The sequence below is a fragment of the Poecile atricapillus genome, chromosome 27 (assembly GCF_030490865.1).
Source record: "Poecile atricapillus isolate bPoeAtr1 chromosome 27, bPoeAtr1.hap1, whole genome shotgun sequence".
Taxonomy (NCBI): domain Eukaryota; kingdom Metazoa; phylum Chordata; class Aves; order Passeriformes; family Paridae; genus Poecile; species Poecile atricapillus.
Window position 1 is genome coordinate 5,999,831 of NC_081275.1, and position 25,837 is coordinate 6,025,667.

The 25,837-nt window shown below is 48.6% G+C and overlaps 1 protein-coding gene across 3 annotated transcripts in view; it reads right to left on the minus strand.

Moving 5' to 3' along the window:
* The window catches only part of LOC131588980 (acid-sensing ion channel 2), a 409,841-nt gene extending 388,704 nt beyond the window's left edge, over positions 1 to 21,137 (minus strand). For 2 of the 3 annotated variants that reach the window (XM_058858069.1, XM_058858070.1), the window contains exon 1: positions 20,377 to 21,137. In XM_058858069.1, coding sequence (XP_058714052.1) covers positions 20,377 to 20,940 — 564 coding nt within the window. In that variant the 5' untranslated portion in view covers positions 20,941 to 21,137. The remainder of the gene's footprint in view (positions 1 to 20,376) is intronic. The other variant, XM_058858071.1, reaches the window with a different exon arrangement.
* Positions 21,138 to 25,837: the final 4,700 nt, after the last annotated feature.

Here is a 25,837-nt window from a genome sequence, read left to right on the forward strand (position 1 = left end):
GGCTGCAGACCTGGGTCTCCCAGCAAAGGACAGGGGAAGCAGTCCCTGTTCATCACTGCATCTTTTACACAGCCAGAAAATGGGAGAAGTAATTAATTCCCACATGTTTAGCTACAGTCATTATGAATTTACATTGCTCTCTCTACCAACAAAGTGGACTAGGCTCCCAACGCTCTGTCAAGTGTTTCCAAAGTCCCCACATTCCCTTTTTGGGGGAGTCCTGCATCTTTAGATCACATTCAGCCTCAGCTCTGTCAGTATTCATTCTCTCTCTCAATGGCCTCCTGAGGATCTGGGACTCCTGGGATGTTTCTCAAAGGCCCCTCATCACCATGCATTCCATATATCCTGGTTTGCTTCCATTTCCCATCTGGATGATGGGAATACCAGCCAGGACAACAAACCTTGCAGTGAGAGCAGCAGATAGTGAGGTGCTCCAGAGTGACTGAGCCTATATTAGGATTTTAAGGGAATTTCAGCAGGGCCCTGATTATCTCTGGGATTTTACATTGCTTTGGCAGGGAAATCTTCCATCCAAGTGGGTGCCGGGACTCTCTTGCAAGGCTCCCATTCACACAGTTCCCTTTGTCTCATACCGCAGGCGGTGCGTGTAACAAAATATATTTCTGACTTGTTCCTGAGCTTGATTCCTCACCCCAGCTTGTGTTGGAGGCTGCTGGGATGTGGGCTGACTGCACACCTCGCACACTCCCTGGCAAATGCTCCAGTGAACAAACATTCATTAAAAACCAGCAAATGTGAATTATAACTGACTGCATAAAGGTGCTGGTGAATTGACAACATATGCCCAGAGTCACAGCAAATGATCCAGAACACAGCAGCAGGAGATGGAAAGCTCTCACTTCCCAGTGACACGGATCTCAGGGTGAGGCTGAGCTGTGGGTTGGGGCACATCCTGCACTCTCATGGCTGTGTTCACAGTATGAACCTGGTGCTGCTGACCAGAGCAGATTTCAATGTCTGAGGCAGCTGCAGAAAAGCCACCCCCACTCTCTCCCACAGCTTTATTGCCCCTCATCCAGCAGGGATTTACTCTTCAGGCTCTGCATTGGCTAAGCAGAGCATCCCTCCTTCTGCAGCAGGAGCAGCCCAGCTCTAGCAGCCTGATCCATCCTTTACCTCAGGATAATCCCTCAGGAGATGGGTCACAGAACCTTGCAAAGCACCCAAGGGTGCCAGCAGTACCAGCCCTGCCTGCAGCACAAATGAGTCTTAGCAGGGTCATCACTGACCTGCTCCAGTGGAGATTTTGAGGTCACAATTTAGGATTTAAAAGGGACAGGATGGACTCAGAGCAAACTCCCAAGTGCTGCCACTAAAAACAAGAGAAAGGAGGTTGAACTGCACATTCAACACAAAGCTGGGCTGCCAGTCCCATCTTTATTAGCTAAATACCCCCTAAGTCAATGCAAAGTGGGTCTTAGTCCACATCTGGATCTTGGTTTGTCCTAAGAGCATTCCCACATCACTGATGCCAAAGCTCCAGCTCTCCTGCTCCCTCCCTTCAGGGATCCCAAATCTTCCAGGGCAGCTGGTTTGCAGCTGAAGCCTGGACCACAACCCTGCTAGGCACGTCTGCTGTGGCTCCAGCTTTGCTGGGGATGTTTCCACACATCTCTGATTAACAGCAGCAACAAGCACTTTTGAGCCATGGAGGGGAACCCCAGCAGGCAGAGTGACTGCTCCTCTAACTGCTCCCACAGCCTTGTCTCTCTAAGAAACCAGAGGGCAAACTTCCAAATCTCTTCCCTCTGCTGCAGCACATTCCAGCCCTGCAGGGGAGCCAGGCTGTGGAATGAACACACAATGCATTTGCTCTCCCTTATTTATGGGATAACAGAGCAACTGCTCTGTTTCATGAGACAATAATCAGAGTTCTCAGGTAGGTAAAATGGACCCCAAGTAACTCATTTCTGCAGAGGAAATGTATTAATGTATTTTAAAATATAATTTCCCTTTCTCTCTGTGTTGTATTGTGATTACTGGTCAGAATCAACTGAGCCGATGCTGTCCCTCCCTTTTCTCCCTTCCTGCTCAGAGACCCCATAAATCAGAAAGAAAATTATATTATTTTTAAACAGCAGAGAGGAGAGACCACATTTCTTCTCCATTTTTTGTGTGAGGTAAGATAGTGTCTCAGGGGCTCCCAGATGGGATATGAATATAGATAAACAAAAATCCAGCCATATCTAATGCCTTGACTTTAATCAGACTGGCCATTAACAGGATCCCAGGGTGTTCTTACACTCCCTTGCAGCAGAGAAATTGAATAACACTCATGGGTGTTCTCAACATTAACATTAACTTGTAATTTTGGGGAGTTCAGACCAGGGACTGTCTGAAGCTGGGGTGTTTTGTGTCGTGTTGCACATCTCATGCCCCTGAGGACCGGCAACAATTGCAATGGGTTGGTGGGGAAGAAAAGAGTGCTTAGGTGGAAAATCAGGGGGTCCTTTAATCTTAACACCAGAATGCTCCCAAACACAGCTGCACACTAAGACCCCAAAAGAAGGATGATTCCAACTTATATACACTAGCTTGGAGCTTTCTAGAAACATTCTAACCAATTATGAATGACAATGTAACCGCATTAACATAGTAATGTCCATTATCCAGCATGAAAGAACTTTAACTCTGCCAAACTTGAAAAAATATCCCCCAATTTAGGCAGTTGATTTCCATGGCTTTGGGTTGATCTTAGCTGCGGCCTGGCCAGACCAGGCCACCAGGTCTCCAGAGCCTTGCACTCCTGTTTTGGGCAGATTCCCACTGCAGGCAGGATGAACATTCTCCAGGGAAGCTGCTGCAGTCTCTACGTGAGATCTTCCCCCAGCCCCTGACAGGGCTAAGCACCTACAGGGTTTATGCCCTGATGGATTCAATATTCTTGTCTCCATGCAGACACAGACAGGGGATAAGTTAATTGAATTCCCAGAACTGACAAACTGGGTATTAAAGTCTTTTCAGGATCAAGAAACAGAATTGATACTGTATGACTCTGGGAAAGGAGGGGAAAGAACTTTCCAGGAACGTGGTTGTGTTTTTCCAGGTTTCCCAGGCACCCCAGCACTCTGCTTAACCCAGGTGAGAGGTGCCTGACTCCCACGATCCAGGTGTACACCCAATCCATTCCTTCAGTCCAGAAAAAGATTGTTGTCTGTGGACTTGGAGAGGTCCTTGAACACAGTCTCCTGTTCCTGGCAGCCATCTCACAATCCCAGCACTGAGGGATGATCCTGGTGAAAACCCTGTTGGGTTCTTTATACCCATTACTTCAGAATTTTGTCCCTTCAAGAAATTATAATAAAAAAACCTTTCTAACTTACAGCATCAAGTTATCCATGACCAATTTGTATCATTTGCTCCAAAGCCAGCACCATAGTTTGACTGAAATAGCTCCATTTCTCCCCCAGTCATTATCCCCTTGATGGATTTCTCTGGAGTTATCCCAGTCCTTCACACAGCCTTTTCCAGGCTTACTTAAACAAGCTCAATTCTCATAATCTCCCCTCTAGAACAGGTGTGTCTTTTCCTTAATCCTCCTCCCAGTCTCACTCTGTACCTGTTCCAGGTTGGGTTCAGCTGCTTTGGGATGAGGTCACAGCCTGTTCCAGTGGCATAAACATCTCCTGAGCTCCAGAAGAGCTTTGTAGAGAGCCTTGGCAAGGTACCATGAATTAAAGCAGCCGCCTAATTACACCCCCCACCCCCAGTCAGGACCTCTGCCACATCATCCTGGTGATCTACACAACTGAACACAAATCCCCAGGTGTGGAGTACTGGGAGCACTGCCTGAATCTCCCAAGATCCATGTGCAAAACAAACAGGTGGGGATGGAGCATGGAGCAGGTCTTTGTTCACTGATGTTTGAGATCTGCTCCAAAATATTCCTTTTAATGTTCCATGACCCCAGAATCATGGCATGATTTGAGTTGGAAGGGACTTTAAAGCTCTTCTCATTCCCATCCTGTACCATGGGCAGGGACATCTTCCACTATCCCAGGTTGCTCTAAGCCCCACCCAACCTGACCTTAGACACTGCAAGGGATGGGGAATCCACAACCTCTCTGGGAAAACCCTTCCAGTAGCTCCTTGCCTTCCAGGGATGGTCCAACCATTCCCTCCACTGCAGAGCCCAGAGCCCCTGCAGGGGGAGGGCAAAGCTTTGGCAGAATGGATGAGGAGAAAAGGCTGAAGGTCAGGCAGGGGTTTCAGGAAGGCCTGGGAACCCCAGCTGACAGGAGCAGCTCCCAGGTCTCAGCTCTCAAATTCTGCCATGGATGTAACTCCACACCAACAGAAACCTCCCCTCAGAGCTGAGCCTGAGCTGCTTCATGTGGCTCACACCGTGGAATTTGATTTCTGAAGAAGAAACCTTTTACACTCTGAGTCTTAAATATTATTGTTCCCTGTTGAGTGTGGATTAAAAGAGGAAAATAGTGACACTTTTCTCACTGCCTCTTTTGCAGCTCTTCTAAAGGCATAAAAAAACAATAATGAGTCAGTCAAGCACTTTAAGCAGTCAGGCAATGATAAATGAGACCCACTAAAACCCTTCTGTCTTTGCCAAGGGCACTTTGGATTATACTTGAACCTGTTTTAACCTTAGCACTTAACCTTCTTTTCCACAAAGTTGCCTTTGCACGCAACAACCATGATGGAGCTCAAAATAACAAGTCAAAGGAATGGTTCCCTGAGAGGAAAAGGAATATTTGCTTTACAGTTGGGGCTAGGGTTTAAGTGTAGCTTATGTGCTTGCAAAATCTCAGAATTTTAAAGCAATGGGGATGTAATTCCATGTTACTAGTAAAGGTGGAAGGAAAGGCATGAAACTCAGCATGAAAGTATTTTTTTGTCAGCTTGGCATGAAAGATGTGTAGAAAGAATAAAGATAAGAATTATTTCTAGCAATCATAGAATCCCAGAATCACTGAGGTTGGAAAATCCCTCCAGGGTCATCAGCCTGTGCCCCATCCCCACCTTGTCCCCAGCCCAGAGCCCTGAGTGCCACCTCCAGGTGTCCCTTGGGCAGCTCCAGGGATGGGCACTCCAAACCTCCCTGGGCAGCCCCTGCCAAGGCCTGAGCTCCCTTTCCATGGGGAAATTCCTCCCCCCTGAGCCTCCCCTGGCCCAGCCTGAGGCCGTTCCCTCTCCTCCTGTCCCTGTTCCTGGGAGCAGAGCCCGACCCCCCCGGCTGTCCCCTCCTGCCAGGGACTTGTGCAGAGCCAGAAGGGCCCCCTGAGCCTCCTTTGCTCCAGGCTGAGCCCCTTTCCAGCTCCCTCAGGAATTCTCCAGCCCCTTTCCCAGCTCCCTCAGCCACTGTCTGCAAGAAATGGGCTGCACATGTCAGCATGGCCCCTTGGGAATGTCCTCTGCTGCTCCCCTTGCCTCCCTGCATCTCCTCCCCAATCCCCACAGCTCAGGCACTGCTCCCAACCATTCCCCTTCCCCCAATCCTTTTTCCCTCTCCAAGCGCACACTGGGAGGGCAGAAAACACCATTTTCTGTACACTCAGCTCAGGAGCAGGACACCAAAGTTCTGCTGAAGGGATGTCCAGCTGGGTCTCAGAACCAGGGAGCTGTTAAAGTTAGAAAATACCTCTGAGATCACCAATTCCAACCCACAGCACCACCACCATGGTCATTGTCAACCCTGCCCTCAAGTGCCACATCCTTAATTTTTTTAACACTTCCAGGGGCAGTTGGTGAGTGCCCTGCCCCGCCTCAGATCCAATGCTTAACAAACTTTTCTGTAAATAAATTTTCCCCAATTTTCCCCAATATTCAATCTAAACCTCCCCTGGAGCTACTTGGTGCTGTTTTATCTCTTCTCCTCAATATTTTAGGAATGTGAGATTCCCTGTGAGTAGCAAGGATCAAATGCCTAAAACTGGGATTTACTGCACCACTGTTGCAAGAAGTGATACAAACTCATCATCTCCATCTTTGAATCACCATCATCTTTAACAATCAGGTGCCCACACCTTGACTGACAAACATCACATGGATGAGACCAGGGGAGAACCCTAGCACACACCAAAAAGCTGGAATCTCACACACCTGGATGTGCCTGGACTGAAAGAGGAGAGGAATTATTCCAAGTGAGAAGCACTGCAGGGAGATGGAGCTGCTTGGGCACAGCTCGGAGGAGAGGTGAGACAAAGGGTGTCTCAGCACTAAAGCCACAATGCTGGTTTCTGGTTTGGTTTGGTTTAATGAAAATGTGTCTTTTTTGAAAGACAAGTGAGATTACAAGAACATATTTGACTCAGGCATTTAATTCTCCTCCTGTCAGGAAAAAAAAAAAAAAAAAGCATGGAAAGACCAGAATACACAAAGGGCTCACAATAGCTGTGTTAACAACTGTCAGCTCTTCCCCAGGTCTCAATATTACTTTGCAAATGGGGACTGTACTAACCTGCCTGATTTACAACAAAATTAATGCACAGCACATTTCCCTGCCCCTGGTAACTGAACTGTCCTTGCTTGATCTCCAGAAGTAGTTTGTCACATGAATTTACCTGTGGTAACTGTGCTTTAATGCCTGGTGTTAGATGGGTTTGAATCATGGGAGGGAAATATGCTGCAGTTAATTGTTCCAACAAACAGCCACGGGCACCCCCAATGGAGGAGTGATTTAGGCTCAGAAATACCCATCAACATTTAACAACATTCCAAAGTGGGAGGTGGACACTTTACCTCAGGATGCTGTTCAGCCTGCAGGCACACGCAGAAGCTATCTGGGATTTGCAGAGCTGCAGTAGCTAAGGGTGCTCAGGCGCTCTGTGTACCTGATTTGAAAATGTAGTAAGAAAGGCTTTCAAAATGCTTTTGGAGTGAAGATATTTGTAGAAAGATCTGTTTGGTTTCAAATCCTTCCAACCAGGAATGATGGATTTTCTTGTGTCTTCACAAAATCACAGCCCATGTTATTCTTTGCAGCAGGTTAAAGCAATTCCCCTCCCTTAGTTAAAGTTTAATCTATTTTAATAATAAATGTTTAATAGCAAACATAAACTAGAAAAACAGCCCTTGCCCTGAGAAGTTGACAATTTTATTGCCAGTCCAAAGAGTGAACTGAGAGCCTAGGATTGACAGGGGATTGTGGAGGCTCCGAGCTGGGCAGGATTTCCCACCCAGGATCTGAGGAGTAGGATGCAAAGTTGGGGTCACTCCATGCATTCAGTGCACCTGCAGCACCGTGGGCCTGCTGACAGTGCTGGGAATTACTCAGAATTTGAAACAGAAGAATGAATGTAGGTTGTGTTCCTGAGGATTTTGTCTTCTAACCTCTCTCTGCTCTGTCCCAGGTTCCTTAGGACCCCACATCACCATCAGAACAAACCAGGAGTTGACCTGCACACCCAGGACCTTCACACACACACCTCCCCTGGGATGGCTCCCCGTGTCCCACAGGGAGCACAGCTCTCTGCATCCTGGTTTGATCTTGCTTGTGCTGTGCTGTCAGAGAAGTGTGAGCTGTCTCATTATTGCCAGCCTGCTCCTGGAGAAAGTGGGGCACATGTGTTTGTTGGCCAGCTGGTCCCTGTCAGACACAATGTAAAACACAAGCACTGACCCTGTTTTTCCTCCCTGGGCTCCAGTTTGGGTCTCTCCCAGCTGCCAGGTTTTATGAAACTTGTAGAAATCACATGGTTTTGAAACTTCTCCTGTTCTTTCAAATGGAGGAAAATTGCTAAAGCCTTCTCTTACCTTCTCTTAAAACCATCTCCAGAAAGCTCAAAGGTTGGGCTGTCAGAAGCATCTTGCTCTAACTGCCCTTTGAAAGAGGGGACTAGTTTGAAAGCAGTAAATTAAATTCCCCTTTTCAGGGAAGGCCAGATATGAATATGTAACCTAGGGCTCCCCCACACTTAACCTCAGAAGACACCAGGGTTTGCCTCAAAACCCCTATAAAACAGAACCTGGGTGCAATAGAACCTACTGACCTACAGGAGCAAGATGTAGAGACAGCACGTGGTGAAAACTTCCCCAATTCTGCATCATTTTTTCCATTACTTAATTCTGAACCAGATCATCCATTTAATGAGGCATCCCAGGGTTTCAATGTTTTCTTTTGCACTGAGATTTTTATTTTAATTAATTTCATGGAAAATAGAAATGCTCTAAGAAAAAAAGCTTTCATTTTTCACATGGGAAATCTCAGAAGACACTTGCACATTTTTCTGGTATCATGCAGAAACACATAGAAAAATCCTTTCCCTCTTGATCTGTTTTTCCCTGGAGAGATGCAGATGTACAGAGACATCATCACAAGACTGACCTCTGAGGGTCTTTTTGTTCTACCAAGAGATAATGAGGAGAGAATGATTTTTTGCAGGGGTGGATGGAGTTGTGGGGGGCTAACAGAGGGTTCTCACACTCATTAATGCCTTTAGGAGGCAAACTCCACTGGGGTTCCATAGAACTGGGACTGCTTTGTCAGCCTGGAACTTGTCTCCTCCCATGGCTTGTCCTGAACTGCCACGTACACCCCAGCACCTCCTCTCTCCACGCCTGTCCTGGAATTACAGGCCCCTATGAGGGACTCATTGGGATTGGCCTGGATCAATTGCAAACTCCTGTCATACTGACAGAAACAAATCCATTTGTTATTCATGTGGGTGTCACACGTATTTCAGGAGATGCTCCATCGTAATTTAGCATTAGTTAATGGCTATTTAGAGCAATCCTGCAGCATCTGCAGAAGGGATGGGGACTGCAGCATCTGAGGCTGGGTTAGAGGATGAAAAATGCAGCTCAATCAACGAGGATCAGTTTTAATATCCATCACAGCAACTCCTTCTCTCCAGCATGATCTCCACACCCTGATCATGCTATCCTTGGAAACTGTTCCCAACTTTTACATTAAAATTGGTGTAGATGGGAACATTGTTTGAGAAATGACCACAGCAGCAGTTTTCCCAAAGCCTTATGGGAAAACTTGCTTCTTTTCATAAAAAAAAATTAAAAAATAAAAAAAATCCCCAAACAGTAAATGCTTTAAAGGAATAAATTAATATATCAGGGTTGTGTGACTGCTGTACGCCAAAAGCAAATCCTGAGCAGAAGAGGACACAACATGTATGTTCTGTGAGATCCTGATCCCCACCCCTATCCCTAATCCCAGCAGTATATCCAGAGAAAAATACCAGGATAATGAACAGAAACTGCACTTATGAGCAGAATTCCAGTTCACCTGTTCACAGAAACACCAAGAAATCTGGTGGTGAATGTCAGCTCCTGTCCAAAGTTCCCTTCAGCTAAACCATCCCATTCCAGATGGCTGAGAGTCCCTCCCATCTCCCAAAACATAATTCCATCCCCCATTCAAGTCGAGCAGACAGCCTCTCTGACATCCTGGTTCAGCTTTCTCAGGTTCCTCCGTCACTGGAGAACTGCTGAGGAGTTCATAGCTCTGCTGACACCACATGTGACAGAGCCAGGAGCGGCTCTTCCAAGGCCTTGCAGGTGGCACTGGAAGGGATAAAGACTTTCCTGGATATCTCAGGATTTACCATCCATTTCAGTGCCAGGGAGCAGTGGAGTGTGCTGTTGGAAGTTTAGATAATCAAGGGTTAAGCTTCTATTAATTCCTCCCACTGCTTATTAACTCTCCTCTGCAATTAATTTAGTCCTGCCTGTGGCAACTGCAGTGATGTTTGCTGGGCTGTCATTGAGCAACCCCACGTGAATCCTGTCCTGTTCTATCCTCCTGCTGTTCCAGAGCTCCAGCTCATCATTTTTTACTGAGCTGGGAGAAATCTCCTGTCACGGAGCCCTTAAATTACCCCTCTCACAGTAACACAGCTGAATCACCAAAGAGCATTTGCTGGGGTTTATTTATTCTCTTCTCCTGGCCTAAGATTAATGTCCCTCAAACCTTCAGGTGAACCAACAGTTTGAATCACGGTTATGGGATTCTGCCCCTTTCATAAAGTGAAATCCTTGCACAACTCCTCCACTGCACAAGCATGGGACTTCAGAGAGCCTGGAAAACACGGATGGAACAAGAAACCAAAAAAATGTCTAAATTGGTTGCTTTGATTCTCTTCTTCCAATAATGACAAAACCTTTAAAAATCAAAATAAATTTTAATAATTTTAAAATTAAACTGAATTTTAAATTACTTTAATTTCATGCCCATCTTCATATTACATTTATATATCAGTGTTCATCACCATTGAAACAGCATCATGAAAACTCAATTTTATAGAGCAGCTAAAACTTGGTCCCACTAAAATTTCCATAATTTTTGTACCTCCAGTGGTTTAGTTTGTGGGTTTTAGGTTTTGGCTTGGGATTTTTTTTCATATCGGCAAGGAGGACAGACTCAGCAGTATTGGTTTCCCTCAGGAAAATCTCCAATTTCCAAGAAACCCACACTCGAATTGAGATCTGGACAACCCTTGGACTGGCTGAAAGGGAAGCCTACAGACCTGGCATGAGACAAGAGCGTGGAATCTCCTTCTTGTGCAAGGTCAGACCAATGTGGGGGAGTACCTGAGGAAGAGATGAAATTTGACTCAGTCTTTTTCACTTCTGACTTTCTTTTCAAATTTCAGTCTCTGAGGAAATCACAAAGCAGAACTGGCTCCTCTGACAGGAGCAGACAACTGAGCAGCTCCTTTTGCACATGATAATCCCTGATGGCCCCATTCCCTTGGATAGGCTCCTCTAGGAAATCCAAGTGCAGATTAAACCTCCTTTCATCCATCTCACCCAAATATGAGCAAATATGTGTGCATTTTCCATTACCCTTCACTCCTTCACTTCACGCTCCTTGCCTTAACACACAGGTTAAATCCTTCCTTCCATGGCACAACAGCAACAAATTATCAAAACCATTCAGCTTTTCTTCAAGTAATGGCATGTACTTGGTTGTAAATATTCATGGCTGGGTGGAGATTGGTTCTTGATGGCCCTGAGCACACTGGTGTCAGTTGTGTTGAGACAACTGTCAGTCTCTTTTACTTCCAAGGGGTGATTTTGTTTTTCTGGTGCAGGTCTCATACATTAATCCATGGCAGATGGAATCAGACATGACCACCTCATCTATTTTGTTTTCCCTCTTAGCTTTTTGAGTTTCTGGTGCCTGAGAGGTTCCTCATGGATTTCCACAGGTTGGGAAGTCCCAACAAGCTTCTAGAGGACCATTCACTTTGCACTCATTCCTCAATGAAGTCAATCTGTTTAAGGCTTTTCAACACGACCTCTCAGCAGATGCAGGTGTCAAAATAGACACTGACTTTCACAACCTTGACATTTAGCCACAGATCATTATTTTCTCCCTGTAGAAGATCTGAGTCCTCCCCACTCCCAGCTCTTTCATAGCTGTCATCCCCTTGTAAGCAAGAAAGTTTTCCATGGGTCTGTTTTCCCAAAGAGCTCTTCCTATGGAACACTGCAGGGTCTCATCAGCCCAGTAGGCAGAATGCTTTTTGAATTTTTGAGTCCCATGTAGAGATGGTGTAGCTGTGGCAGCAACAAAATCACCTGACACCCTGCTCACACCCACCTTATCATGATAGGTTATCACCTTTATTGCCCTCACCCTGACCACACCCATGGATGCAGAACTCTGCTGCATGGCCAACCTGAGCCTGGCTGGCACTCCAGGCATAAATCCCTGTGACAAATACGTTTGAGAAGGCATAGGAGTGATTTCAGACCCTGCCAGAGGAGATGCCATGCATGACCTCTCTGTCCTGCCTGTCCTCAGGAGCTGCCAGGCACATTTTTTGTTAGCAGGAGCTGAGTGATGGATTTGTTGTTTTTTTTTTCAGGGAATCACCACTGTCTGCTTCTAAAGCAAATAGGGATAGTTTCAGGAAATGGGAAAAGACAGGGGTTTGCTCAGAGAAGCTGTGGTGGACTCATTATGGAAGCAGAGCTGTGAATGCCTCAATGCTCAGTGCAGACGGAGCTGTCAGCAACTCTGCATTTTAAGGCAATTTTTGTCCTTAGGTCAACAATACAAACTTGAACTTGTGCACAGAGTTCACAGAGAGGAAGGTGATACTTTTCCCAAATTGGCTTTCATTTCTCAGGAAGGCTGAGGGTGAACTGAGCACGAGAGAAGGTCAGAGATGGGCAGAGGCCCTCAGGGTTAGAGCTGTGGTTTCCATCTCTGTTGGTGACACAAACAATGGGATTGAGGGTGCCCTCAGCAAGAACGATGATACAAAGCTGTGTGACACTGGAGGGAAGGGATAGGATCCAGAGGGACCTGGACAGGCTGGAGAGGTGGGAATGTGTGACCCTCACAAAGTCCATCAAGGCCAAGTGCAAGGTCCTGCAAAGCTGTTCAGCCTGGAGAAGAGAAGCTCCAGGGAGACTGATCTCCTTTATAGCCCCTTCCAGTGCCTAAAGGGGTCCAAGAGAGATGGAGAGAGACTTTGGAAAAGGGCATGTAGGGACAGGACAAAGGGGAATGGGTTTAAACTGAAAGAGAGTAAGTTTGGATTAGATATTAAGAAAACATGCTTCCCTGGGAGGGTGGGGAGGCTTCTGGGCACAAGATGCCCAGAGAAGCTGTGGCTGCCCATGGATCTCTGGATGTGTCCAAGGCCAGGTTGGATGGGGCTTGGAGCAGCCTGGGATAGTGGAAGATGTCTGCCCATGGCAGGGAGTGGGTCTGGATGATTTTAAGGTCTCTTCCAACCCAAACCATTCCAGGGTTCTATGTTTCTATGAAAAAATTAGATGCTCCAAAAATAGCAAAAAGATTTAAGATCCAGCAGGTCTGGACCTGCTTTGTGTTATAGAATCATAATTCAACTTGGAAGGGACCTCAAGAGGCCAGAGCCCCTCACTGAAGGCAGACCTGTTTTCTTTTTTAATCAAGTGGCAATTTCTCCTGTTTAACTTCATGACAACTGGTTTAGATTTTTACCCATTTCTGTCCATGGGGGTCATGGACCTCATAGTCAGAGAACCTCTCAGGGAGGTTTAATCTAAACCCACAGCAGTCACATCATGATTTTTCACAGGGCATCACTGCACTTGGTCAGATAAACACAAAGATTCCTCAAGAGGGGACATCTGGGAGGTTGGTGATTATCTGCCAAGAAGACTCTAAGGGACACTTGCATGGGGTGGACAAGCTATGGACAAGCTGTGTTGTTCCACTTTACCGCTCCAGCTGGAAACTTCTCCAGGCTGGGTTTTTTATATATTCCTTGTCTTTCCTGGCCTTTACTTCTAGCTTTGGACATGACTAGACTAAGTCTGGTTCCCGGAGAGAAAGCACAAGTTCATGTGAAAGTCTCCTGTGATTTCACCTTCTACCCACTGCAGACAGAAAACTGTATCCATGAGAACTCATCCAAAGCCAGTTGTCAGGGAGACCCTGTGACATGAACTGTGTTAGTAACAGAGAGCCACAGGCGAAGGAGGCACCAAGACATGGTGGCTGGAAGACATTTATCAGATTTGTTCTCTGTTGTTAACAACCTTAGCTCTCCACAGCTTTGAGCACTTCAGTTCCCAGTGCCTGTCTGGGAGAAATCAGGTGAAACACAAGAAGCTGCACTCAGAGGTATTTTCAACACTAATAAAAGCCTCACACAATTTCCAGAACAATTCTGATAAATCTTGGCAGCCCTCAAGCATCTCCCCTGTCCTTGGAACTCCAATGATACCCACCTTGCTCAGCAGTTCTTCCCCATCCCAAGGGTGGATTTGCATTTTGCTCCAGCTCCGGCTGCTATTTGGAGTGCAAATCCCTGGGCACGTGGGGTGTGGAGGGCAGAGGAGCTCTCATTTGGCCTCCTGATGAACAACTCTAACAAATGAGAATCACTCAAAAGTGAGGAGTGGTTCTTGCTCTCCTCCAAACCAAGTGCCAGCTGCTCCAGCAAGGGAAGGCTGAGCGCACATCTGGCTCTTACACAAATTCTTTGTCCTTTCTCTCCCAGGGCCCTCCCTGTGCCTCATCTCCCTTGTCATTCATCCCTCTCTGCTCTCCTGCTGGCTTTGACACCTTGGCTGTGCCCGTTCCTCACATTCCCACTTGTTTAAATTATTCCCCATGCCAAAGCTTGAGTGAGGGAGGGCAGCATGCCTGGCTAAGAAACAGCTCAAAACACATCCAAACACAGCCCTATTCAAAGATCATCAAGGAGGACTGTCGCTGTTCTGGACAGGTCTGCATCCCAAATACAGGGCACCAATGTCCCAAGTTAACAACCTACAGCCCCTCTCTGCAGTTTCTCTCCTTTGGAGTTGTTTCATCCAGTGTTTATACTTCTTGTATGTCGTGGTTTGATATTGGCCAAGTCCCAGGTATCCATGAAAGTCATTCAGTTACACTCTTTTGCTACAGTTGGGCAGAGGAGAGGGAGAAAAAAAATTAAGAATTAACAAAAGGTTCATGAGTTGAGGTTAGGACTGGGGGAAAACACTCTAAGGGCAAAACAGGTTTAAATTTAAAGGTATAAAGTAAATTTATTATTAAAGAGTCAGAGGAGGGTAATAAGAAGTAAAATAAGCCTCTAAAACATTTTTTACCCCCAGCCCCTCCCTCCTTCCCAGCAACAGCACAGGGAGACAGGGCATGGGGGTTTTGGTCCGTTCATCCCTCCAGACCTTGTTCAGTTTGTTTAGGGAGAGGAGTCTTTCCTCTGCTATGCCATGGGGTCCCTCCCACAGGCAAACAGTCTTCCCAAAACTGTTGTGGCATGGGTCACTCAGCCACAGGCTGCAGTCCTCTAAGGATAGGCTGCTCTAGTTTGGAAGCAAGGGCCCTTTCTACTGGAAGCAGGATCCCTCTCTCTCTATTCAGGTCTCCCACTGGATCACAGCTTTCTCCAGCATCCACCTGCTCTGGTGTGAGCACTTCTCTCATGGGCTGCAAGTGGATCTCTGCATCCACCGTGGACATCCTAGATTACAGGGAGACAGTTTGGTTCACCACAGTGCTCACTACAGCTTGCAGAGGAATCTCCACTCCAGTGCTTGGAGCGCCTCCTCCCCCTCTTTTTTCCACTGACCTTGGTGCTGCCATGTTTCCCTCACATGTCCTCACTTCCTTCCTCCTCTTCTCTGACTAGGAAGAAACCTACTGCTGGTAGGTACCATTGCCAACAAGTTCTACTAATTCAAAGATCCTTGCAAGATCCTGCAGCACCAAGAAGTTGACCTTGCCTAGGTTCCGCTTTGGGGGATCTCTTGTCACACTTCTGCTGCCGGCCATGTGGCCCCGCTGCCGCTGCGCGCTCGCACGCGCGGTGCCACAGCGCTGCAGCCGTCCAACGCCTCTCTTCATGCAGCGTGCTGGGGAGAGGAAGCTGCCACCACTGCCCCTGCCCTTTCACCCACAGCATGGCTAGGGGCAGCCAGGAAGGCAAGGCTCGCCACAGGACACACTGGGATGGCCCCACTGGTGGTGCCACACCACCCCTGGAAAAAAATGGTGGGTGCTGTTTTGGTTTTCTTTTCTAATATGTCATCACAGAGGAGTTACCAACCTCTCTAATTGGGCCAGCAGTATCTTCAGAGCCATCAGAGGTTGACTCTGTTGGACATGGTAGAAGTCTCTAGCAGCTTCTCACAGAAGCCACTCCTGTGGCCCCCCCGCTACCAAAAACCAGGCTGTGCCAAACCAACACACAGTATTAAAGGATTTAAAACTGGGTTTGCCATGAAAAGGCCCACTAAAACTCCACAGCTTTCATTAGATTTTAACTCTACTAACCATTCCAACCCAGGAATGGTTTTTCATGAGCATTGTTCCAAACTGGCATCCATCCATGAAACTTCCTGAAAAATATAAAGCATTATCTTACCATTTTTTAATAAATAAAGGAAATACAAACCCCATCAGTGTAACAGGGAACTACCACACCCATAAATCCTTACAGGACATAGAAATTTAATCCAGGAAAACACTGAGTGGAATGAGGATTTGCATTTCCCAAAGGCAGTGCTTGCCAGATACCTGAGTGAGGAGCAACCCACCTCCTTTTAGACACCCAATGAGACACTACTAGCAGTAAAATTATAACCCTGCACTCCCTCTGTGCCTGTGCTCACACCCAGACCTTCAACAGTGCTTGCAAAATTGGGATATTCCAGTGCAGACTGGGAAGGCTGCACAGTGACCTGATTTCCTACTGAAAGAATGGCCTGTTCATGTAAAAGTTATCACTGAATCACATATCTCATTATTGCACATTTCATTATGGGAGATCTCATTATTTCATCTCATGTTATGGAGAAAACTTTGGAAAAAGTTGTGATTCTCCAGAAAAATTGTTAAATAGAGAAGTAATGTTCCTCTGAATCAAGTACGCACTATCCTGACTTTTTTTCTTGAAGAAAGTAGAAGTTGTATAACAGATGAGAATGGACTAGTTACTCTAAACAGCCAAAGCTGTTCACTAAACATTGGCTTGATAGATACACTAGAAAGAATGGCAGAAAACATATGTATAGAGAATGCCAGATAGATTGGCAGAAACTCGTGTCTTAAAATAGCAATATTCACATGAGATACACTTCATTATGTGGACCCTGTTGGTCAGAAGAATGTGTATTGAAAATAAATGAGTTCTATCCTTCAATTGTCATGGCCACTGGCAATAACTAGACATCTGATGAGGCAGAGTAGGCACAAGGGAAAAGTTTGTGCTAGCTGGAATGATTGTATGTGTGAGGAAGCACAGCCCAACATTGCATTTAGCAAATGACCCAACTGCGAAACACGGTGCCACCCCAGACACCCAGAACAGACACCCAGAACATCCCCCAGAGCCACAGCTGGCCTGTGCTGGGCAGAGCTGTGCTGCTGGGGAGCATTTCTCAGCAAGGAGGGGAGTGAGGGATCCCATTCCCCTGCTCCTCAAATTCCCAGTCTCCACTCCTAGGCCATCACATCCCTCACTCCATGTTTGCCCCATGGGCTGAAAGTGTTTTCAGAGGTGTTCTCCCCATTGCCCCCCACATTTGTTGGGCCATAAACAAAATCCTCCTGCAAGTGTCCCCTGTCACCGCCCAGCTCATCCCAGGCTGGAACAGTGAAGGACCACAAGCCACACCAGCAGCCCCAGGAAAGAGGCTTTTCTCCACACACTCACAGGGACTCCCAGTACATCACAGTGGTGTGGCAAGGGCTGATGAGCCCAAGCTTTGCCAGACTTGGCAGCAGTGGGATGGAAGACCTTGATGTCACGTTGAGCAGCAGGAGCACAGCTCCTGCAGGAAAATGCCATCTGTGAGGTCATTTCCAACCAGGACCTCCTGGCAGGGAGCAATGCAGAAAACAAGGAGGGGATTTCCTTGGCTGCAGCTATCAGGCTTTCCTCCTCCAAATACTCCAAGGGAATGACTTTGCTAAAGCATGGTCTGACAATTTTCTCTTCTTCACTTGCTTTGCCTACAGCAAAGCTCTGCATTATCTTCTCTGCTGTTCTGTGCATGGCAATGCCAGTGCAGGGTCAGCACATCTGGCTGAGACCTGCCTGTTCCCTTTGGAGTATTTCTGCAGAAGAGCTGTGGGGACTCACTCCAGTCAGCAGACCTTAATATGGGAAATGTTATCTGAGAGGTATTAGGGGGAGAAGGAACAGGAAGCGTAGGGAAAACACAGCTCAAATCCTGTTATTAAAGCAGCAACAGAGGATTTAAACAGGGCAGTGGAGGAGGAAGAAGGGTAAAGTGTTTTCAAATGCCAAGATGCTGTCATTCCAGCTCCTGCTCTTCATGCAGCAGCAGCACTGTGCACTTTATTCAGGGACACCCTGCACACAAAAGCCCCCATGCAGCAGAAGGCAGAGCTGACCAGAGGCAGCACAGCACTGACTCCTTCAGCAGCACCTTATTGCAGAGTTCCTGTCTGGTGCAGCCTTCTGCTGCAAAGCCCCTGCCTCCTCTGCTCCCAGCTACCAGAATTTGGGCAGTATATATTAAAACCTCATAGTTCTTTACTCTGCTGACATATTGCAGAACTGGCCTGGGATTTACACCCTGTTTCCCTTCAGGAAACAAATCAGGCTTCAGTGATGACTCTTCTCCAGCGGGTGCTGCAGCAGGATGGATGTGCTGTCACTGAGCCTGTGTGCAGCTGCAACAGGTTGGTGGTGATTAAATGCAAAATTCATCCAGGACATGAGGTTCTGATTCAGCCTGGAGGCAGCTCACAGACCTCTACAGCATTCTCCCTGTGGAAACACCTACTCATCCTTCAAAAAGACACTTTTTCCTGCCTTTTATCTCCAAGAGGTAAAATCTGGAAGGAAAACAGGGTTGTTGTGTCCCTGTTGAGTGCTGCTTCCTGGATTTCCATAACCTGAGGGATTACCTGGAGTCAGTGAGTCTGAAGCCCTGCCTCTGTGAGAGACAATGCTGTCGTCTGGCTCAGGTGGGAGCTGCTTTGCAGAATGGGCTGAAGTATTGCACTCAATCTCTCACTTTGACAAGGACAAGCACTGTCAGTCCATAATATCCTGTCTCTTTCTAGCTTGCCCTGATCTGTTTTAACAGAGCATTTATTTGGCAGACAGGGAATGTTTGTCTTTCTGGAAACTACAGTATCCCCCATGGGAAAAAAAAAAAATAGAAAATCATTGTTTCAGAAGCAATTATCTCAAAAACTCAGTAGCCAGGGGTGACACCCTGCTGGGTCCCAGAGGGGCTACCAAGAGCTCCTGTCTTCCCTGAGAACAGGACCTGCTTTTTAAAGTCCTTTTTTAAGCCCTGCAGGTGCTTTGAAAATGCTAGCTGCTCCCTGGCTTTGAGATTTTTGCTTTTGGCTGGTTCTTATTTCACTCTTGGTGAGTCCACAGGCAGAATACCTCCCGCTCCCCACACAAGGGAGCTCTGTCCATCCTCCTGGGATCTGACCTCACTCCCTGACTCTTCTGTCCCCTGGAATTTTGCATCTATTTCTCCTTTTTTATCCCACTCTCCAGACTTGCTCACACATGGCTTTTCTTTAGCAAGCTTCTCTCCTTGGAACTTGCTTGACACCTTTCTACAACCTGGATGACCCAACCCCTCCTCAGACCTGCCCAGGGAGCAGAAACAAGGGAATGGTTTGCCTGGATATGCAGTTTGAAATAGGCACAGCATTGGAGTTATGCACAGGTAATTACTGAGGCATAAAATTCTATGTTCCTGCACAGAGGTGAAAGGAGAGCACAGTCCAGGGGATGGCAATGACTTTGGAGCTGGAGTCAGTTGGACTCATTTTCTCAGAGGTCCAAAGCAGCACAGACAGAAAATATTCCCTTCTCCCAAAACCAAAGATTCTGCTGATGAACCAGGCAATCACAAACCCTGCCCAGGACCTGCTGTCCACCGGACACACTGTAATTAGGAGAACAAGCAGCAGCACTCCTAAGAAACTACCACCTGAAACCTCTAATATTCCTGACTCAAGGATCATAGAGCCAAGGCACTGCCCAGCTTGGCTTGAGAGCACAGTGGGACTTAGCCCAGACCCCAGCACCGCCCCCCAGCTCGGCCAGGATGGGGTTCAGCCCCCTCTGCAGCCACAGTCTCCTCACCTGCCCCAGCAGCGCACAGGGGTATCACTTCATCCAGACAATCTCCTAGTAATTTTTATTTTACACTGACAGATTTACCACTGCAGCACCCAGGCCAGCTTGCATTGCCATCAGGGTGCCAGCCAGAAGCTGGAAACTCAGCAGCAGCTGCTTCCCTCAGGATGCTCGAGTACCCAATTCACTCCACCTGCCCCCATCTCAGAGCAGACCAGGATCAGAGCTCAGCCTCTCAGTTGCTTTTCCTCTTCTTCTCTTTCCCTTCCTTTCATATAACACAGCACAGGAAAGACAGTACCCAGCTGCTACCCACACTCCGCAGCAAACCAGGATTTATGAGCCATGAACACCAGGAACAAGAGGAAAAAATTTCCCCTTCTACAGTTCCAGCAAAGCTGCAAACACCTTGAGAAATACTGCTGGACACTGCTCAGACCAGCCCTGAGTACCTGTCCTCCTTGTTGATTCTGTCAGCCCTCTCTGCTTCCTTCAGCTGGCTGACATCCACTGGCCATGGCAAGAGACACTCAGGCCCCTGTGATGCTCAGCAGCACCCATCTGACCCCAAGCTGACACTGGGAGCCATGGGCCTTGTGCAGGATGGGGGCTGGACCTGCTACAAGCCCCTTTCAGGTCTGGCCCCACAGAACCCCCATTAGGACTCCAACAAACAAACTTCAGCTCAACAGGCTTCCTCCTGCTCCTCTGCCATGCCAGAGCCTGGCAGCCACTGCCTCATCACACCAGACCCACACAAGTGGGCAAGTGACCTTCAGGGCTGTCCTGGTCCTGCAACACCATAGTCCACATGTCTAGAGAAGAGAAAAGCAGAGTGTCTGCTCATACTCACAGTTTTGAAGTCCTTGTGGTTGCACTCCTGGCCTCTGAACTTGCAGTACAGCATCATATCCTTCAGGTCGTGGCCAACCCGTGCCAGGAACTCCTGCATGCTGAAAACTTTGGGTTTATACTGCTTAAAATTGGCCTTTTCTTGGAGGATGGCTAAGACAGTGGGGTCAGCCAGCTGAGGGTTGGGGATCTGCAGGTTGACATCCAGCAGAGCCAGGAGCTCCCCAGCATGGTACAGGTCGTTGGTGGTGAGCCGGGAGAAGCGGAACTCATTGAGGTTACAGATGGTGACAGCAGGAAACACCAGGCTGTTTGCCACCACCTCGTCCACTTTGGTCACATGCTGGTAGGAGAAGTAAAAAGCCACCCTGTCCGAGCTCTCCACCAGGAGGAGACCCAGCGAGCCCACAAAGGCCAAGGTCCAGAGCAGGCGCCGGATGGTCACCGGCCCGTAGACGAAGACATGACGGATCCCATGGAGCGTGGTGGTGTTGGCAAAAATCTGGATGCTGGAAGGCTGCAGGCTGCCCATGCTGCCCTCGCTGGTGCTGTCCTTCAGATCCATAGTTCATTTAAATCCTGGTCCTGCTTTTTGGGTCAGTCTGGAGCCAGAACTGGGATCTGGATCTCTCCCCTCTCCTCTCTAAAGTAATTAAACCCTTTTAGGGGTGGGTGAGGGAAGCAGAGTGAGACCAGCAACTGCGAATTTATTCCACGAGCTCAGCAGTAGCTTCGTCGGGGTAAATATTTATATAAAATCCATTCAAACTCGGTCTTGATTTCCTCGGTGCGATAAGGAGGGCTGGTTTTATTTAGGGAGACACCAAGGTGATGTGGAAGAGATGTGGGTGGGCAGCGAAAGCTGAGCCAATGGCAATAAAGTCCTCCCCCTCCACACACACACACAGGCACACACGCGCCGAGGGGAGCTGAGATTAAGCGAGCGAGCCTAAAACAAGTGGAGGCAGCTCGCAGGCTGTTAACTAGTGCGGAAAGCCCAAGATGCTGCTTCCCGGATGTCTTCAGCCCGACTGGGAGATGCTCCCCGAGCTCCGGGGATGCGACTGCAGGATTTAGGCATCTCTCCTCCTTCCCACCTCTCCATTTTGGACAGAAAACACCACCCCGAAAACCCAGCCTGTGCTGTCGGTGTGATTTGCGAGGGAAAGGTGGGCAGCTAATTCAGCGGGAGAAATAGGAGAGCAGAGCGGGAAGGGAAAAGGAAAGGCTAAAATTTAAAAGGAAAAGCTGAAAAATAAAGGAAAGGAGGGGATTGCTGCTCAGCTCCATGCACGCACACACGCTAATAGATTAGAAAGCAGTGGCATGAAAACGCTTCTCCTTCACACGGCAGCTCCGAGCAAAACCCAGTCAGGGCAAGACGCGGGGAGCGGCAGCGGAGGAGCTGTAGCATCTCCCATCTCTCCTGCCTGTCTCAGAGCTTTTCTTCCCTGCAGGACCTTCAGGGAGAAGCACTGGAAGTGTGTGAGTCACACGTGGATCCGGAGCCCCGCGGCAGAGCAGGAAGAGGGAGCTGCGAGCCGAGACCCCCAGCCCCAGCCTGGGCTGAGTCTGGAAGCGGCTGTGCCTCGGCAGGGCCGGGGGGACTGTGCCCACAGCTCCTGAGCCACCCGGAGCAGCCCCCCAAGGCTCGAAACACTCCGAAGCAGCAGCATCTCTGGGTGTTCTGTTTGCCGCTGGAAGGCAGCCTTGACGGATGTGTTTGCGGAAGGCGCTCCCAGATGTGCATTCAGCCGGGAGGCTGGGAAGGAGGAGGGGGTGGAGGGGAGGAAAACTGGGTTTTCTACCCAAGAGATGCTGCAGATCCTGTGCTGATGCCTTGGTACAGGAGAGCATCTGTGGTGCGACTGCAAGAGTGGGAATGAGGGGGATCCATCCAGGGTGTGAGGTGCTGGGTGTAGTAACTCCCTTCCATATCGGCTCCATGAACAGCAGGAGTTTTGCTTGCTTTTTTCCAGATCCAGAATTATACCCCAGGATTTCTATCTCTGTACAGCATCCAGCCCTACAGCAGGTGAGGGTCCCAGAGCATGGAATCACCCAGAACACGACTTCCCCAGCTGGGATGAGATGGGAGCAGAGGGTTGAAGCACAGGCAGAGATTGTCATGGTCTGCAGGGCAATGCCTCGTGACTCTCAGCCACCTTTAAAGATTATATGGGATAAAATGAGCCCAGTTTCTGGGCTATAACCCTGAGTGATGTTACCATGACAACAGACCATTTACACCATTTGACCCTTTCATATTTCAGGTGCTTGACTGATGGACCCCCAAGACTCTTGTCCCCAGGCCATGAGCCACCTTGTCCTCCCCCTGACAATTTTCACCCAGAGATAAGATCATTTCAGCTTTGCTGTCTCCACATTTGGCCTTAGCAAGCCCAGCTTTGGCATCTGCCAGCAAGGATGTTCATATGGGAATGTCTCTCAGTCTGAGCTACCCATACCATCCCTTGCTGCTTTCTCCATTTTACACCAGGGAATCTGAGGCAAAGAGAAGACAAAGGACTTGGGAGCCCTGAGCTGGATTTCCCAGGGGGACTTTTCAGAATACCAGGTTGCTGCCCTGAAGCTGAACCCTCCTTCCGTAGCCAGAAGGCTTCAGCACTGTGTTGTCATGGATGGCTGAGGTACAGAGGGAGCAGGAGCTGCCTCCAGAGTCTGGTTTCCTCTTGTACAAATCCACATCAGCCCTGAAATGCAAAATATGGTCCTTCCTCCTGCATCTGTGCTTGTGAGTAAAGCCAGGCTCTCAATACATTGTGGCTAAACAGACCTGTGTTCCTTCTGCATTACTCAGAAATTCAGACAAGGAGAGATGCACAAACCTCCTGCACTTTGTAGTGCCTTTTCCAGGAGAGTGGAAAAGGCAGAGCTGAGCACACCCAAACAAGCTATGGCCCAGAATTAAAGCAGCTGAAGACCAGAGTGGCAATAGCACTCATGCTCCTAGCTCCAGACCTTGCTGCCTGTCTCCCCTTGTGCTCACCACCCCTGCATGGTCAGGGACAAGACTCTTCCCCTCTAAAAAATTCCTGGCTAGAATGGGCTCCCTTTCATACCCATTCCCAGCCTATCTGCAAATCCCCCTCCCTTCCCCATGCCTGCACTGGCTGGGCTGGTGTGTTAATGCTTTCATTTGTTCTCCATTAATGTTTTCATTTTTTCCCTGTGTGTGCTGCCTTTGCAATCCCATTTGCTGTAATTCACACCATAAACCATCTGCTGCCTTTTATTGTTGAACTGTGCAGGAAGCTTCAGCTGCAGCCTGGAGGGAACAGCCCCATGCCCAGCAGAGCTGCCTGGCACCAGCTCCACACCGGCTCCACACTGGCTGTGCTCTACTGCCCCTGTGGATGGGCACAAACCAGGGAGACAAATCATGGAATCATGGAATGGTTTGGGTAGGAAGGGATCATCTCATCCCACCCCCTGCCAAGGGCAGTGACATCTTCCACTATCCCAGGATGCTCCAAATCCTGTCCAACCTGGCCTGGGACACTTCCAGGGATGGGACAGCCACAGATGCTCTGGGCACTGTCATGTTCTGGTGAGGGCTGGTGGCTCAGGCTGTGTCCAAGAGCTGCCAACAGCCACAATGTCCTGGGAGCCAGGGAAAGAAGCAGCTGGGGATGGGCTGTGGGGTAACACCAGCAAGAGTGAAGGACATGGGATGCAAGGGCTGGTAAGGGCTGATGACTCCTCTGGCCTCCCCTGTGAACAAGCCCTCTAAGGGGACACCGAGGGGGAGGACAGGGCAGCCTGGCTGGTCCCATAAACTCTCTGAGGTGGCAGAGCCCAGCTAAGGACACCTGTGCTAGGGAAAGCCCCGGGAATGTGCAGCGTCCCTGGTAGGTGCAGGAGCTGCTATGGGAACTCATAGCCCAATCTCAGCCCCTGGATGTTCCTTGCAGAACGTGCTGCTTCAAATTTGCTTCAAGCAGACGAGCCAGGCAGGGCCAGAAGACATATCCCTGAGAAAAATCCCCTTTTTCACACCTTTGCAGAGATGAAGGGAAGTGGAGAGGGCCAGGCTGGCTGGCAAGAGGGCAGGCACAGGCTGTGCAGAGCCCTCTCTCCTTTGCACAGCCTGTGCCTGCCCTCTTGTGTCTCCAGCGCTTGCTGCAGTGCTCGGGATCCCACCCCGGAACAATGAGAAACGGCTCTCTCTATTCGAGGAAGAAAAAGGGATGGAGAAGGGTCCTGACATGTGAATCCCTCTGCTTCCACAGCTCCACTTGATCCCTCCTGGAAGCACAGCCCAGATAAAGGGTTTGCAATGAGGAAGGCAGGACTGACCTCACACACACAGCAGTGGGATGTTTTGCAGAGAAAATGAGGTGCTTTGGTCCCCCATGTGGCTCAGTACATGGTTCCCACTGCCCTGGGCCAGAGCCCTCTCCTTAACCCTGGACATCGCTGTGTTTTCTGCCAGTTAATTTATTTGATGTTCCCCTCTGGGCTTGAAGAGAAAATGGATTTATAAAAAAAAAGGAAAGAGAAAAAGGCAATGATGGCTGCAGTCCAGCGAAGAGGTTTGTCTGACAATAACAGAATTGTTTAGATTGGAAAAGTCCTCTGAGCCCATTGAGTCCAACTGAGTTGACCCAGCACTGTCAGGACCACCACTGACCATGTCCTCAAGAGCCACATGCACATGGCTTTTAAACCCCTCTGGGGATGGGGACTCCACCACTGCCCTGGACAGCCGTGACAGGGCTGGGCAACCCTCCCCATGAAGAAATTCTCCTCAATCTCCAATCCAAACTTCCCCTGGCCCAGCCTGAGGCCGTTCCCTCTCCTCCTGTCCCTGTTCCTGGCAGCAGAGCCCGACCCCCCCGGCTGTCCCCTCCTGCCAGCGACTTGTGCAGAGCCAGAAGGGCCCCCTGAGCCTCCTTTGCTCCAGGCTGAGCCCCTTTCCAGCTCCCTCAGCTGTTCCTCCAGATCCTTCCCTGGCCCAGCTGCAGATCATTCTGTGGTTGCATAGAGAACCAGGGAAATGTCCCATCAATGTCCCTCTGGGATTTCCGTTTCACAGGATGCTGGTTTTGCCATGGGCTTTGAAGGCAGAAAGGACAACAGGCAATTGGAAGGGAAGTCAATGAGCACAAGGCCAGCCGCAGTGACTCCTGGAAGAAGGACTGTGCTTAAAATGATCTGTAACTCTCCCTCCATTTCTCAGGCTTTCCCCAGTCTTTTTGGACTCTCTTGTCACTTAAATTTTTACTGCCAGTTCAAAGTGGGGACACAGAGCTCCCCTGAGCAGAGAGGGCTTAGCTACTAAACAAGAACATAATGTTGAATGTTTCCCCTGAAATTAAATCTGATCAGTTCCAGAGTAGCTTTGGCTCAATTAAACAGCTTTCTAATATATAGAGAAAATTGAAATTTTTATTAGATTTCAGGGCATTTAATATTGTGCTTGGATTTATAATCGGGCA